The 17,966-nt window shown below is 45.3% G+C and overlaps 1 protein-coding gene across 1 annotated transcript in view; it reads left to right on the top strand.

Annotated features, from left to right (window-relative positions):
* The window catches only part of hspa12b (heat shock protein 12B), a gene marked incomplete at its 5' end in the record, with an annotated part of 110,798 nt that overhangs the window by 60,893 nt on the left and 31,939 nt on the right, over window positions 1-17,966 (top strand). The window contains one exon of the mRNA XM_084315978.1: window positions 13,355-13,459. Coding sequence (XP_084172104.1) covers window positions 13,355-13,459 — 105 coding nt within the window. The remainder of the gene's footprint in view (window positions 1-13,354; window positions 13,460-17,966) is intronic.

The raw sequence follows: 17,966 nt of genomic DNA, 5'->3' as shown, positions 1-17,966 counted from the left end.
AACAGATGGATATAGCAAGCTAGCATAAGGATACATAGTAATAACTGTAGATTGTATAGTATAGCATTGTATAGTAGTGTACATAAGACCCAGTGCCTCATCCGTAGCTAACAGTGTATTGCACTATCGCAGGACCTTAGCATGTCTACCATGCTTTTTGTAAACTTTATGTACATTATACCTGTTATGTCTTATTCTTATTACTTGTATTATTGCACAAATGTCTTATTCTCATCCTATTCTTTTTTTTTTTTATCCACTTTTTCTCCCATTTTTCTATATTTTCTCCCATCCCAATTTCGTATCATCCAATTCAACCCTCCCCTGTCACGGACGCTGTTTCTTGCCTCCCACAAGCCGGCTGCAATGTGGACTAAGTCATACATAGCACAAGTCCCCCTCCGGGTACTTGAGGGTAACAGCAGTCGCATCTTTTCACCTGCGCAGCTCGATCTCTCAGTGGCGAGGAGTAACGCGTGGGAGGCTCACGCTGCCCCCGACACTTCCTGATTCTACCTGCGCAGGCGCACCAACCGACCTGTAGGAGTCGCTGTCCACAACGCCCGATCCCCACCCATCAGTTTCCCACCCCCTAATACGGCCAATGTGTATTAGTACGGACGACCAGCTAAACTGAAAGCAAATGTGGAGCGCTGGGCTCGAACAGGCAAGCCCAGCGTCTCCAGATTTCGTGGCGAGCGCCTTGCCCACTACGTCACATAGCCGCCCTATTCTCATCCTATTCTTATTACTGTATTATTGCACAATCGCTGCGGGCATGACCCCCCGCATTTCACTGTATACTTGTATGCCGTGACAAATAAAACTCTTGACTTGACTTGACTTGAGCTGTTACAGTATTTCACCATGGCATCACCAGGCGGTTTCTGGCCTAACGTATATCTACTTGGGTGTCCGTGACATAAAAGGTTTAGCACCTACCCTAAAACGGCTGGGGCTGAATAGCAGTTGAATAGTTAGTGAATATTTCAGCTGTACCTTGGTGTATCTTATATCACCAGCAGATGACTCCCTTTTAAAAGATGTTCAGAGTTAAACTGAACTCGGGGTGACTCCCTTTTAAAGGATGTTCAGAGTTAAACTGAACTCAGGGTGACTCCCTTTTAAAGGATGTTCAGAGTTAAACTGAACTCAGGGTGACTCCCTTTTAAAGGATGTTCAGAGTTAAACTGAACTCAGGGTGACTCCATTTTAAAGGATGTTCAGAGTGCCTGAATGATTCAACTGAACTCAGGCCGTACAGTTCAAGTATGCACTGGTGGAAACATTTTCAATTTTCAAAGAACAATTAATGCAAGTGTATGGGAGGGGTTAGCAGGCGATCACACCATTACCTTACACTGAAACTATGGAGTTACGTATTTTCATTTAGACCCCCCCCCCCCCCCCCTCACATTTTCCCTTTCATCCATTCCACCCTTCTCTCTCTCTCTCTCTCTCTCTCTCTCTCTCTCTCTCTCTCTCTCTCTCTCTCTCTCTCTCTCTCTCTCTCTCTCTCTCTCTCTGTGTGAGGGTGTGGTCAGGGTCAGCTGAACACAAACTCAGAGGAACTCGGCCAAGTACTGCCCTTATCACTGGAGTATTCCTACACACACACACACACACACACACACACACACACACACACACACACACACACACACACACACACACACACACACACACACACACACACACACACCCACACACACACACACACACACACACACACACACACACACACACACACACACACACACACACACACACACACACACACACACACACACACACACACACACACACACACACACACACACACACACACACACACACACACACACACACACACACACACACAGGGAGGGAAGTTAATACAAATGCCTGAAGGCTGTTTATGTTTGGGAGACTGCTGGCAAAATGTCATGGGAAACACACACACACACACACACACACACACACACACACACACACACACACACACACACACACACACACACACACACACACACACACACACACACACACACACACACACACACACACACACACACACACACGTACACAAGACTCACATTCCACAACTAGAAAGGTGTGCTCAGTAGAGCATAAATCTCCACCAGGCCTTGTCTATGCTTTTACCAAACGGTTCGTGTTTCCGCGTTCCCGTTTTGCGCTGTGATTGGCCACGCACGTTTCTGGTCATGTGACATGTGCGCCCAATCGCATGACAAGTAGTGTCTTAGCCCATTTCCACGTCGAACAGCCTGCAAACGACCTAACGCCTAGTTTATCACTGGTTAAGCTTAGGCGACTCTTTCGCAGTTGGTTAAGGTTAGAGTTTGGAATCAGGGCTGGCGTTCTATCGCCCTGCTCTAAGACAAACTCTAACCTTAACCAACTTCGAAAGAGCGCCTAAGCTTAACCGTCCAAAAACTTGCCGTCACACGATTGGGCGCACATGTCACATGACCAGAAACGTCAGTGGCCAATCAGAGCGCAAAGCGGGAACGCGGAAACACTAACCGTTTGGTAAAAGCAATCAGGCCACCAGGCCACATACCAGACACATAGAGAGGCAATAAATGTTAGCAATCATAGGAAGGGTGCTAGGAAGCATGTTAAGAAGCATACTGGAGGGGCGGTTAGGTGGCCGAGCGGAGATTGCGTTCGTCACCAACCCCGGAGCTGTGAGCTGGATTCGCCTGTTCGAATCCAGCTCACAGCTCCGGGGTTGTCACCAGCTTGGCTGGCCGTCTGCACTAATACAATTGGCTGTATTAGAGGGTGAGAGAAGCTGGCGGGGTGGGTCCGGGTCGTTGTAAACAGCGACTCCTACAGTTCGGTCGGGGCGCCTGCTAAGCGCGGATAGGACTTGAGGGGGATAGTGTGGTCCTCCCACACGCTACGCCCTCTCGATGAGAATCCGCGCTGCCAGGTGAAAAGAAGCGGTGATTGGCTGGACGTGTGTCGGAGGAAGCACGTGGTAGCCTCCACTCTCCCAGATGATCTGACTGTGGGGGGTAAGTGCGCAGCGACCAGGAAGGGACTGGGAATTGGCATACGACTAACATTGGGATGGGAGAAAATCGGAGGAAAATGGAGGGGGGAAAAGATTAAAAAAAAAAAAAAAAAAAAGCATACTGGAAGGGTGCTAGGAAGCATGTTAGGAAGCATAGGAAGGGTGATAGGAAGCATGTTAAGAAGCATACTGGAAGGGTGATAGGAAGCATGTTATGAAGCATAGGAAGGGTGATCGGAAGCATATTGTAGGAAGCATGTTAGAAACAAGTTCTAAGCATGGGGGTGGGGCTTATTTCAATGGACAATGAAAAAACATAAAAACAACAATAAGTTCACTATGGTATTTTCATGTTGTAAACAGGGGCCAGAGAGCTGATTCGCCGAGGCTCTGAGCAGTCAACCTGTGTAAAAGTGTCCTCTTGTGTTCAAAAGGTGTACTGTACCTTCATACTGAATATGTTAGGGCAGCGGTGGCGGAGCTCAATAGCAGAACACAGGGAGAATGAGAATGGAGCGTTTTAAGTAGCTTTTAATTCCTTTGGGTACCAAGCAGACAAGGCAGTAGAGAATATACAAGAATGTGCGACTTGTAGTGACTCTTGTTTGAGGTCCTCAGGAACGTCCAGGCAGGTAGTACGTCAGGAGACAGCGTCGGCCGAGAGTGGTGGTCCTAGGGTAGATAGGTTAACACTGAGACGATCAGGAGCAGGATCCGCAGGGTTGATATCCGGACCGTTGATGAGCTGACGATTCTCAGCTGGGCTGATAATTGCCAGGTCACAGCGTGGAGAAGATGGCATCGGAAGCTGCCCATATGAGGGCGTGGAAGCAGGTAGAGAGATGGAGGCTTGGGACGAGAGCCAAACCATTTGACCTGGTTGATAGTCGGGAGCCGGGGTTCGGTGGCGGTCAGCGAAAAGGCGATTCCGGTCAGCGGAGCGGAGCAGCGCGGCCCTGGTGTCCTTCCATATCCTCCTGCAGCTGCGAAGGTGCGCCTGCACCGAGGGGACTGAGATCTCTTCTTCCTGAGTAGGAAACAGTGGAGGCTGGTAGCCCAGAGAGGACTCAAAAGGGGACTGACCTGTGGCAGCAGAGGACAGGGAGTTGTGAGCGTATTCGATCCACGGTAGGAAGACGCTCCAGCCAGAGGGGTCCCGGGTCATGACGCAGCGGAGGGCGGACCCTAGGTCTTGGTTGGCCCTCTCCGACTGTCCGTTGGTCTGTGGATGGTACCCGGAGGAGAGGCTGACCGTGGCCCCCAGGGCTCGGCAGAAGGTCTTCCAGACCTGGGAGATAAACTGAAGCCCTCTGTCGGAGACGATGTCCACCGGGATCCTGTGGAGGCGAAAGCACCATCAGGTCCGCAGTCTCTGAAGCAGAGGGGAGCTTGGGGAGAGCGACAAAGTGAACGGCCTTCGAGAACCGATCGACAATGGTTAGAAGGACAGTGTTACCGTGTGAAGGAGGCAGACCGGTGACGAAGTCCAGGGCGACGTGTGACCAGGGCCGGCCAGGAACAGGCAGTGGACGGAGGAGCCTGGCAGGCGGTCGGTGGGAGGCCTTCCCACGAGCACAGACAGAGCAGGCAAGGATGAAGGCGTGGGTGTCTTCCCTCATGGAGGGCCACCAGAAGTGCAGCTTCAGCAGGGACAAGATACGGTCGACCCCAAGATGACAGGCGAACCGGGAGGTGTGGATCCACTGGAGCACCTGGGAGCGGACAAGGTCGGGGACAAAAAGCCGGTTAGGTGGGCCGTTACCTGGATCAGGCTGGGTGAGCTGGGCCTCCCTGACGACGGACTGGATCTCCCAGGTGGTGGAAGCCACTAAACAGGAGGAGGGGAGGATGTTGTCTGGGTGAGAGAGAACCCCTCCGGGGACAAACTGCCGGGAGAGGGCGTCTGGTTTAGCGTTCTTGGAACCGGGCCTGTAGGTCAAGGTGAAGTTGAACCGACCAAAGAACAGCACCCAACGGGCCTGGCGGGAGTTCAGGCGCTTGGCCGTCTGGATGTAGGCGAGGTTCTTATGGTCCGTCCAGACAAGGAAGGGGATCTCGGAACCATTCAGCCAGTGTCTCCATTCTTCCAGGGCCAGCTTGACCGTCAGGAGCTCCAGGTTTCCGATATCGTAGTTGACCTTGGCCGGGGTCAGGCGGCGAGAGAAGAAGGCGCAGGGGTGTAGTTTCTGGTCGAGAGCGAAGCGCTGAGAGAGGACCGCCCCTACCCCGGTACTGGAGGCGTCCACCTCCACCACAAACTGGCGGGACGTGTCTGGCTGGACGAGGATGGGCGCAGAGGTGAAGCGCCTATCCTTATCGGACCAGAGGAAGGGCACGGAGGGCGAAGTGAGTTGGGTGAGGGGTGCGGCGACCCGGCTGTAGTCCCTGATGAAACGTTGATAGAAGTTCGAAAACCCCAGGAAGCGTTGGAGCTGCTTGACGTTGGTGGGCCTGGGCCAGTCCAGCACCGCCTTGATCTTCTCGGGGTCCGCCCGGATCTGTCCGCCCTCGATAATGTAGCCGAGGAACCCGATGGAGGACACGTGGAACTCGCACTTCTCCGCCTTGACAAACAACTTGTTCTCCAGCAGGCGTTGGAGGACCCGGTGGACATGCTGGACGTGCTCTTCCATAGAGCGGGAAAAAATCAGAATGTCATCCAAATACACAAAAACAGAGCGGTTCAGGACATCACAGAGAACGTCATTGACAAGGGCCTGGAAGACAGCAGGGGCGTTGGTCAACCCAAAGGGCATTACCTTGTACTCAAAGTGACCGAGCGGCGTCTTAAAGGCTGTCTTCCATTCGTCCCCCTCCCGGATACGGACGAGGTGATAGGCATTCCTGAGGTCCAGCTTTGTAAAAATGGTGGCACCTTGCAGGGGTTCAAAAGCAGAGTTAATCAACGGAAGAGGGTACTTGTTCTTGACCGTGATGTTGTTGAGGCCATGATAGTCAATACAGGGGCGAAGGGAACCATCCTTCTTAGAGACGAAAAAGAAACCAGCACTGACAGGAGAGGAGGAGGGGGTGATAATGCCCGAGGCTAGGGACTCGTGGACATATTTCTCCATGGACTCGCTCTCTGGGCGCGAGAGGTTGAACAGGCAACTAGCGGGGAGCGGGGCTCCCGGAAGCAGGTCAATGGCACAGTCGTACAGACGATGGGGTGGCAGGGAGAGAGCATGCTGTTTGCTAAAAACAGCCTCTAGATCATGATATATTGGAGGGATAGTGGAAAGGTCAATGGGTTCATTGGGAACGTGGGAATCAGCAACCTCCAGTGGTGGCCGAGCAGACCGCAGGCAGGTGGCGTGGCAGTGGGTGCTCCAGCTAACGACCGAGCCAGTAGGCCAGTTTATCACTGGGTTGTGTAATTTCAACCAGGGCATGCCGAGTACAATAGGGTTATGGGGGAAACTGGTGACGTGGAAGCGAATAACCTCGTTGAGATTTCCCGAGAGCAACAGGCGGAGTGGCTTGGTGTGACGAGTTATCCGTGAGAGCAACCTCCCATTTAGGCCGTGAGCATCGCGGGGAATAGGCAGCATGTCGGTAGCAATGTGGAAGCGGGATACGATGCCGGCGTCAATGAGGTTTTCGTCAGCGCCCGAATCGACCAGTGCAGACAGGGGAAGTGACTGGCCATTCCAACACAGGGTGGCACTGAATTGCATATTGGGACCGGAGCTGGGGACATAATTGAGGCTCGAACATGCACCCAGCATTACTGTCGAGCCCCGCCTTTTGGGCGAAGCGGACACGAATCGAGGAAGTGACCGAGCTGGCCGCAATAAATACATGCCCCAGTCCTAAGCCTGTGGAGGCGTTCGTCTGGGTGAAGGTGGGACCGGTCCAGTTCCATTGGCTCAGGGGAGTAATGCTTGGCGCGAGCAGCGCACCTGGGGGGAGAAGAGCGAGATGACTTGGACAATGAGGAACAGGTACCGCTTGTCCTTTCACGACGGCGTTCACGAAGACGCATGTCTAGTTCTCTGGCTAACTCAATTAGCTCGTCCAGGGAGTTCGGTTTCTCTTTGGACGCCATTTAGTCTTTGTGGAGAGTCACAGCCACGTGACCCCGCAATTGCCATCTCGTCCCCCCGTACGCTATTAGGACAGTGGAAAGTGACCGACCAGGATGACAGAGGCGGTGTTGAAGTGCCACGAAGTGACCCTTTTTGTATTTTGACATCCTGTTCTCTCTCTCTGACTTGTGTCCCTTGTATGATGTAATATATTAAGCATTATAAAGGATTAAATATAAGTATGTATTAGAAGCTTGATAACAGGACGAGTAGGCCTCTGATATGACAGATGTCTTTTTGTATTCTTAATGAGTCTGCCTACAGGAGGGAGGTGGAGGACCTTATAGTCTGGTGTGATAATAACAACCTGGCGCTCAATATAAAGAAAACAAGAGAGATTATAGTGGATTTTAGAAGATCAAGGCCTGACCACTCCCCTCTGCTCATCAACAACGAAGTAGTGGAGAGGGTCACTGAGTTCAAGTTCCTGGGTCTCAGTGTGAGTGAGACCCTGTCTTGGAGCACCAACACCGCCTCAGTGATCGGAAAAGCTCAGCAACGCCTATACTACCTAAGGAAGCTGAAGCAGGCTGGCCTGCCACGAAATCTCCTTGTCAACTTTTACCATTGTGCGGTTGAGAGTGTGCTGACCTACGGTGTGTCTGTGTGGTTCTCCAGCTGCACAAAGGCAGAGCAAGAGGCTCTACAGAGGGTGGTGAAGGCGGCAGGCAGGATCATCGGGACTCCTCTACCAAACATCACCTCCGTCTTCACCTCCCGCTGCCTCCACCGCTCCAAATGTATCATCAAGGACCAGTCGCACCCAGCACATCACCTCTTTCAGCTCCTTCCCTCAGGGAGGAGATACCGGTCAATACATGCTAAGAGTACTTAAGAACAGCTTTTTCCCCCAAGCAGTTAGACTGTTAAACACTCATTGACTGTCCCCTCACGTGCACCATGCACTTACCACTGCACTTGATAATCTCTGATTACCACCCATTATGCACTTTATTATTTAAAATATTCTGTTATGTACAGTGTTATGTGTTATGTGTTCATGTATGTATTATGTACTACGGTCTGTGGGAGCTCCCCTGAAATTTCGTTGTATACTGTGCAATGACAATTAAAAGTCTATTCTATTCTATTCTATTCTAATATAACCTGTATAACTATATACACTATAGACTATACTACAGTTAATGGAATATGCACAGTCAGAATGGAAAGAGAAGAGGCCTCTGTGCTGTGAAGCCAGGAATGTGACCTTGACAGAGAGTCGCTGCCTGCAGAGTTAACCCATTGCAGTCCTGAGGCAGAGGGAGAACACATGTATGATGTGTAAAAACATATCAACCAATGCTTAGATATATGTATATGGTATATGTCTGTATTGTACATATATATATATATATGTATATATCTGTATATATATATATGTTATATATATATATATATATATATATATATATATATATATATATATATATATATATGTATAGGCGTACAAGCTACTCCAATTGAAAGGCCGGGATCCGTGCAGAGGCAGATGGAATCCTAGGGACTTTCCCCGGCCATAAGAAATCTATTACTTTCTCAAGTAACAGATTTTCCGTTTTTTTAAGCCAGGAAATGTCGAGCGGTGTATAGGGGCATGGCCTGGCAATTCTTCAGAGTGGCGTCCCTATGACAAGACTCTGTTTTTTTAGATGCTCTAAATCTTTTAAAATGACAAAGAGAGTTTTTTGCTATGCTAAGAGAGAGATGCTTTGTTTTATACTTACTTTGACTGAATTGGACATTTCCAATGCAGTCTCTTTGTAACTAGCTTTTTCTAATTAAAACAACTTTTTTATAATACCTATTGAATTCGTGGACTGCTTTCTATCGCAATGTGTCACGACGCTGGCCTTGCCCTGCTCTTATCTGAGGTAAATCGGTATAGCTATATTCTGGAAGCCATGCAGATTGAATCAATTGCTGGTTACTGCTTTTCAGCTAACGTTATATAAAGGATATTATATATATATATATATATATATATATATATATATATATATATATATATATATATATATATATATATATATATATATATATAGCACTGTTTGTTGTTTGCGTTGTTGTTTATCTCTGTGTTCGACGGGCTCCATCGGGTTTGTGGGAAACTGAGAGTCTAGTCACTGCAGGACCGGACGATCGGTACCACGGATTGATGGGCCTGTCGAATTGATAAGGGGTACTGGGGCTTGCAAATAATGATTAAGTGTTAGTACGCTAATATTACACTATTAGCAGTAGTAATACTTATTAAAAGAGTAGTAATATCATCAGGCTTTCAAATGATTAGCATTACAGGCCTTTCTTCACAAATGAGGATAGTGGCGGTAGCGGTGATGGTGATAATATAATTACTATAGTGGCGGAGGCGGTGATGGTGATAATATAATTACTATTGTTGTAGGCAAAGTAATATCATCAGGCTTTCAAATGATTAGCATTACAGGCCTTTCCTCAAAAATGAGGATAGTGGTGGTGACGGTGATGGTGATAATAATATAATAATATTATTATTATAATAAGGCAAAAGAGTTCTCCCAGACATACATTCGGTTTATTACAAACAAAGAAGAGGTTAACAACTCTTCTATGCTTATATTTCATATCAACTGGATATAACTAACTAGTGACTATGAAGTAAGCGTGATAGAAATAGTAATTGACCAGAGAACTTAGCGAGTTTAGCACCTTGCTGGGGGATATCGGGCGACCACAGGGTTATATCTCGAGTAAGTGACCTGAGATAGATAGAGACAACCCATCGGCATTCAACAGTCTTTAAGGACGTCGCTGAGGCCTTGACTCTTTTAACGGGATGTCATTCCACCCGGAGCCCGCTGCTAGGATACGGAATTCAATGGAGTATTCGCTAACGCTGCGGTGGGCCTGGTGGATGTTGAACAAGCCAGCAGAGCTATCCGAGCCACAGAGAGGGTGGTCGAAGACCTTTTTTTTTTTCTTTTTTTCATTTTTTAGCGTTTATCGCTTTTTCTGGTCAAGCATGACCGACAGAAACAGGTTGAATGGGATATAGATCAGGGGAAGACACTCTGAGAAAATACGGCGAGTCCGCGAGTCGAACTCGTGTACCCCAGATCCGCGACGAGCACGGTTGTCCCCGACGCCGAAATAGCGCCGAGATACGCGGTGAGCTACGGGAGCTCCCCTGGTCGAAGACCTTTTGCATGTCGGCGACGTATGCGGAAAACGAATTGCAGAGGGGAGACTGACTGAAATGAAGAGCTATTGCCCATGCTAACGCAGGACCCTTGAGCAGACCCGACAGGTAAGCGATTTTAGATGTATCACTTTGGTAGGTGTATGGCTGTTGTCCGAATACTAGCGTACATTGAAAAATAAAGGCGCAACACTTTGAGACGTCTCCGTCATAGCGCTCTGGTGCGGGGACCTGGGGCTCTCTGTACGGGGGTGTGACTGTTTGGGTTGGCTGGGCAGCAATGTATTCATCAAACCGGTTACATCGTTCGTCTCGCTCAGCGCCGCTGATAGTCAGAGCGTGAACTTGGGCAGTAGTCTCAGCAAGTGAGCGTGAGTGTTGGTTTACCAACCCGGCGTGGCCGTTGATGATGGTCCGGACCTCTCCCCATTCTCCGGCGTCCTGTGTTGGTGGACTTGTCATGTTGGTCTCAGTGTTAGGGCAGCGGTGGCGGAGCCCAATAGCAGAACACGGAGAGAGAGAATGGAGCGTTTTAAGTAGGTTTTAATTCCTTTGGGTACCAAGCAGACAAGGCAGTAGAGAATATACAAGAATGTGCGACTTTGGACGAGTAGTGACTCTTGTTTGAGGTCCTCAGGAACGTCCAGGCAGGTAGTACGTCAGGAGACAGCGTCGGCCGAGAGTGGTGGTCCTAGGGTAGATAGGTTAACACTGAGACGAGCAGGATCCGCAGGGTTGATATCCGGACCGTTGATGAGCTGACGATTCTCAGCTGGGCTGATAATTGCCAGGTCACAGCATGGAGAAGATGGCGTCGGAAGCTGCCCATATAAGGGCGTGGAAGCAGGTAGAGAGATGGAGGCTCTCGCCGTGATTGTGACAGGATATCTATTTGTATGGACATTTTTTATTTATTAATTAATTCCAATAAAATATTTGTCATTGACCGATTTTAAATATATTGCAGGAGTCATGTCCCTGGCCTGCTGTCAGTCTGTGTGCAATGTTTCATCCACCTCTGTCTTTTAGTTGGCAAGATATGCTGCACACACACACACACACACACACACACACACACACACACACACACACACACACACACACACACATTCACTGGCAAATGCAACCAATCAACTGGAGGCACTTACCATCATCATCATTCTCTCCAGCAGTTTTGAGAAAAGTGAATGGTCCCTGTCCAGGGCCCCGTTCCCCGTACCTGGTTCAACTAAGTCGATCAAGATGTCATTATCCAGATTCAGTTAACCCGATGTTTGAAGCCGGGATTTTCCTGTTCCTCGAAGGTGGATTCAGTCTCGTTAACTCAAGCCAGACTTGAGACCCAGGATAAGTGCGCGCGGCCGCTCCAGTTGAAAAGCCAGCACGTATCGATAGCAGAGATCCTGATTCTCTAGCGGCATTGATTGATTCATTGATTTAAAACTTTATTAACATATTGCAGTACGGCTCAATCGCCTCGCCGACAAGTTAAATGCGTTATCTATAGGCTAATTTTAAGTCCCTCATTACCTCAATCAATCAGATTATATTTCTTTAAACTTGCCTGCTGGATTGAATAATCAAATGAGATCTTGCTAGCGAAAATAATTAGTTAAACTGTTATACAAAATAACGATACGGCTCTCTTCCCATTGATTGATGTATGGTCGATCTTTTACTTATCTCCACTGTGGTGTAACGGGTTCTTCTTTTGACTTTCACGCAGACGACCGGGGTTCGAAACCTAGTCTTTCCCTTCTTTTTGCGATGTAGGAATAATTCAATTTGGTGCACGTTGAGAGCTATATAAAGAATGACATCCTCAATGCATGTAGATTTATAATATTTTAACTTAAAACTAGGCTACTTTGGCGTATAATCATTAATATTATATTCCAAAAAATTATATTGGAAACACAGGGTTTCGAACCCCGGTTGCTGGGTTGCCAGGATTGAGCACTACCGCTGCGCCACTGTGCCAGATGGGATAAATTCATTGTTTATACATTAATGAACGAGACAAGATCCACAATCCACGCATAGACACTTCAATTTTATGCTTGAATGAAACACAATCCAGGCGCTCCATTAAACATCCACAGCGGAGAATATGAAAGGAATCAGAGCCAAACGAGCGATAGGTTTCAATCATTAAAAATATCCCCGCGGGATTCACATTTGCAATGCTGCGCGTTGTTAAAATAACCACATAATGTGTACATCGCACCGAGCGAGTCCTATTATTTAGGACAAAGTGAATTTAGTATCAGCATTTTGGGTCTATTTTACATTTCAAAAGCCCCCTCTGGAAGAATGGAGCACAAAAACGTAATTCAGAATGGTATAAAGCAGATCCTAGACTGTGGGAATAATTTCAGGAAAGAGCTGTCACTTCTTTGCGGGGGCGTGGCTGTGCTTCATCCGGCTAACTTGAACTTAAACCCTGCTTTCGACCAGGCTCAAACTTTTGGATCTGTTGTCATGGTGATTTGGACAATCCAGGTACGGGGAACCGGAAAGTCCGGCTTAAGTCAGACTTAACCGAAAGTTATCCGGCTAACTCAGTTATCCAGGTACGGGGAACGGGGCCCAGACCTCTAGTCTCCTATTTCCCGCTTTTATTCATTTATTCATTCATTCATTCATTCATTCATTCATTTTAAGTGAAAAAGATATATAGTTTACGTCATGTCATGTGCATTGCAATGTTTTGCATTTTGATTCTTTCAAAAACACACATGAAAATCTATTGAAATATATGTATTATTGTTTATTATTTATTGTCTTAAAGTTGACTTTTTTCAAACTTGCTTTTCAAAAATGCTGTAAATATGGCAACTACTGTGTTTACAGTAATGGCAGATTTTGAAAAGAAGAAAAGAAAAAAGAATAATGGTGTCAATCTGTGTGTGTGTGTGTGTGTGTGTGTGTGTGTGTGTGTGTGTGTGTGTGTGTGTGTGTGTGTGTGTGTGTGTGTGTGTGTGTGTGTGTGTGTGTGTGTGCGTGTGCGTGTGCGTGTGTGTGTGTGTGTGTGCGTGCGTGCGTGCGCGTGTGTGTGTGTAGGTGACAGGTACATCGTGGCAGACTGTGGAGGGGGTACAGTGGACCTGACGGTCCATCAGATAGAACAGCCACAAGGAACTCTCAAAGAGCTGTACAAGGCCTCAGGTAACAGTACCTTCTGATACCCCCACTTGTACTGTGTGTACTGTGTACAGAGTTGTAGTATTAAGATACAGGTATAAAGACCTATAGTAGTGAGTCATACTGGCCAGCAGCGTAACTAGTAAGAGTATAAGGGATATGTACAGGTATATATTATCCAAAGATATGTAAAAGGGATTATATGCAGGTATGTGCTGACAGATGTGGATATATATATACAGTAGTAAGAATAAATAAATAAATAGATTAATAAATTAATAAATTAATAAATTAATAAATTAATAAATTAATAAATTAATAAATTAATTAATTAATTAATAAATAAATAAATAAATAAATATATATATGTATGTATGTATGTATGTATGTATGTACAGTATATATACATGGTGCATGGTGCACCGTAAACGCAGAACTGTTGTAAGGAGTAGAACATGACATCTTAGCGTGACATCTTATTTAGTAAAAAAAGCACCATCGGACGAGTTAACAGGTGAAATCAGAGTCCAAAAAAAAGGATTGCAAAACACAGAAGAGAGAGGAGGAACAGCAGGCTCAGGGTTGTTCAGCTCTCATTGTAGGCCACCTCCTGCTCCATCTGGGGGTTGGTGAGTGGGGTCATCAATCAGGGGGCCAGCGCATATCCGCAATCTCCTAATAAAACAAGTCATTCGAAGAATAGAATTCTGCTGTTGCTGAAACTATTCATTGCTCACATTATAGGTACATAAAAATAGGGAAACAATGTCCAGGCACGCACTCCAGGTTTTTCCAAATGTATTGGCAGCCTGTAATCATGACGTTTCGGTGTGAACACACCTTCTTCAGAATGGCTTGCATGAATCATGAAGGGTAAGTGACCCTAGTATATACAAGTCAAACAGGAAGTGACAACATAGGAAGTGACAACACATTCCCACAAGAGATCTGCAAAAAAGTACAAAATACCACTTACAAGCACAACCTTTTCAGAATTATGTAAATCAAAAAGAAGCGTGTAAATCAAAAAGAAACAGTCAATAACAAAGAGATATATCTATATATAGTTATATATATTTTATACAGAGTAGGCCTACATCTTAAACTCTAAACATAAACACTCATGACCCATATAAGCCATCTTTCAATTATAAATATAAAGAATGATAAATGAAAATAGTAAACAATCGAATGAAATGAAATAATCAAATGAAACAGGTCAAAACATTTTCCTCATTGAGGCCTCTAGGCTCTAGACAATCCAGAAAATGAATATAAAAGCATTCCCTTTGTAGCAAGAGCCTGTCTCTGTCGCTGCCTCTTGGTGGTCTCAAGACCTGCTCTAGTCTATACCCATGTATTTTAAGCCAGAAATATAATGTCCTAACTTATTAAAGTGCCTTGCAACTGAAGACTTCTCGTCATTTCTTCTTATAGAACATTTGTGCTCCGAAATTCGATTTTTAAAACGTCTTCTTGTTTTTCCAACATAGTAAAGGTTGCAAGGACATTTAAGCAAGTAAACAACAAAATCAGAATTACAGGTAATCCGGCCTCTAACAGCGATACTCCTACCTGTACTTGGTTGTAAATCAAATTTCTCTTTAATCATGCCATGACATTGGGTACAAGACAAACATGGAAAATTGCCATTTGGAATATTAGCCATAAAATGGGTACATTTTTTGGGAAAATCTGTTTTAACTAACTGGTCCCTTAAGTTAGGTTGCCGTTTGTAGAAGTATTTGGGTGGTTCCTGGAACACACCTCCGATCTTAGGATCTGACTTTAAAATGTACCAGTATTTGTTCACAATATCACGCATATCTCTAGAAATAGGGCTGAAGGTGGACACCAATGCTACTGAGTTGCTTTTTACTTTGTCTTTATGTGTAAAAAGGGATTGTCTGTTTATCTGTTTAGTTTTATTAAGAGAATTCTCAATAAGGGCCTCACTATATCCTCTAGATCTAAAGTTCTGACAAAGCTCCTTGGCTTGTGTATCAAAAATGTCATCTGTATTACAGATACGTTTATATCTCAAAATCTGACTAAATGGAAGGCTCCTCTTGAGCTCTGGCGGGTGATAACTGCTATAATGGAGAAACGAATTTCGATCAGTCTCTTTTTTGAAAACTTCGGTATGGACAATATTGTCTCTCTTTTTCACCAATATAGTGAGGCCCTTATTGAGAATTCTCTTAATAAAACTAAACAGATAATCCCTTTTACACATAAAGACAAAGTAAAAAGCAACTCAGATAAATAAATAAATAAATAAATAAATAAATAAATAAATGAATAAATAAATAAATAAATAAATAAATAAATAAATAAATAAATAAATAAATAAATAAATAAATAAATAAATAAATAAATAAATAAATAAATAAATAAATAAATAAATAAATAGTTCCACTTGTTTCTCAACTCTCAGAGAGAGACTATTAAGTTTACTATGAATTATGATTCACGTTCCATAGCATTCCTCGATGTATTGGTGAAAAAGAGAGACAATATTGTCCATACCGAAGTTTTCAAAAAAGAGACTGATCGAAATTCGTTTCTCCATTATAGCAGTTATCACCCGCCAGAGCTCAAGAGGAGCCTTCCATTTAGTCAGATTTTGAGATATAAACGTATCTGTAATACAGATGACATTTTTGATACACAAGCCAAGGAGCTTTATCAGAACTTTAGATCTAGAGGTTATAGTGAGGCCCTTATTGAGAATTCTCTTAATAAAACTAAACAGATAAACAGACAATCCCTTTTTACACATAAAGACAAAGTAAAAAGCAACTCAGTAGCATTGGTGTCCACCTTCAGCCCTATTTCTAGAGATATGCGTGATATTGTGAACAAATACTGGTACATTTTAAAGTCAGATCCTAAGATCGGAGGTGTGTTCCAGGAACCACCCAAATACTTCTACAAACGGCAACCTAACTTAAGGGACCAGTTAGTTAAAACAGATTTTCCCAAAAAATGTACCCATTTTATGGCTAATATTCCAAATGGCAATTTTCCATGTTTGTCTTGTACCCAATGTCATGGCATGATTAAAGAGAAATTTGATTTACAACCAAGTACAGGTAGGAGTATCGCTGTTAGAGGTCGGATTACCTGTAATTCTGATTTTGTTGTTTACTTGCTTAAATGTCCTTGCAACCTTTACTATGTTGGAAAAACAAGAAGACGTTTTAAAAATCGAATTTCGGAGCACAAATGTTCTATAAGAAGAAATGACGAGAAGTCTTCAGTTGCAAGGCACTTTAATAAGTTAGGACATGATATTTCTGGCTTAAAATATATGGGTATAGAGCAGGTCTTGAGACCACCAAGAGGCGGCGACAGAGACAGGCTCTTGCTACAAAGGGAATGCTTTTATATTCATTTTCTGGATTGTCTAGAGCAGCGGTTCCCAAACTTTTTTGGCCGCGCACCCCCTGTCACCTGCCGACCTAGCTCGCGCACCCCCCAATGCAAACATAAAAAATAATAAATAAATAAGTCCAGAGACTCCGTGCTACTGCCGACTTTAAATCAAATAGGTGTCTGTGGGCAGTCGGCCGACATTAATAAACAGCAGTGTGTTATAATCACATTTTTATGAGCTAACGAATTCCGTTATATTGGACATTTGTATTAATTATATCAAGCGAATAACTGAGAAATTTGGCAGAGAGACGGCAACATTATCGTGAAATATAAACGTTGCGTGATGACTATTATATCTCCGCCTCCCAGTCCCAACGAAGAACATACCAGTAGTATGCAACTGCAGAGCCGCAGAGCCAGCGGCGCTCTCATCCCAACAGCTGAATTGCCAATGGCTGAATTGGAGTATTGCACTGTGCTCGCACAACTGTCTGCTCTGCGGCTGCATGCTTCTCGCATGCAGTCTAGCTCTCGCTGCCAAACCAAATGAATCTCGACATCGCTTCACCAATAGTCGTTATCAGAACACTACACACATATCATAATTATAGAACACACATCGTTGTCATTATTACCCTGTTTTCTTGGTGGAGGGGCGGGCGGCCGGGCTGTTGTGTCTGTGCTCCAGCTGTCATCATCACTCTGTCTCCACTTAACGCTGCTCTCCGCTTCTCTCATTCCTCCTGTCCTCTTTCATTACTTATTGACTTTAGATTCACCTGACAGTTTCACTGTTTTTAGCCAGCTCTGCATGTTGTAAGTGCCACAATCCCGCGCTTTTGGCAGGAAGTTATTAATGCACTGGCTCGCGCTCGCTACTGTCATCGGCCCGCTGTTAAGCCCGCATATAGGAGACCTGACGACAGACTCCAGGCAGAGCGGAGCGCATCAGCACAGACGAAGCGCACCTCGCCCGAGACATTGTTTATTATTATTATTATTAAAACGTTTCTTGAATTTCATGATTTACACAGTGAAAATCCCCATTTGAAATAATGTATATTAGTTATATATTTATTAGTAAAATAACGCCATTAGCCTTTTCATGTCACGCACCACCTAGAGGTAGCTCGCGCACCACAAGGGGTGC

Source organism: Notolepis coatsorum (genome assembly GCF_963971535.1).
Source record: "Notolepis coatsorum genome assembly, chromosome: 1".
In the NCBI taxonomy this organism is placed as follows: domain Eukaryota; kingdom Metazoa; phylum Chordata; class Actinopteri; order Aulopiformes; family Paralepididae; genus Notolepis; species Notolepis coatsorum.
This window is presented reverse-complemented; position numbering and strand designations above follow the sequence as displayed.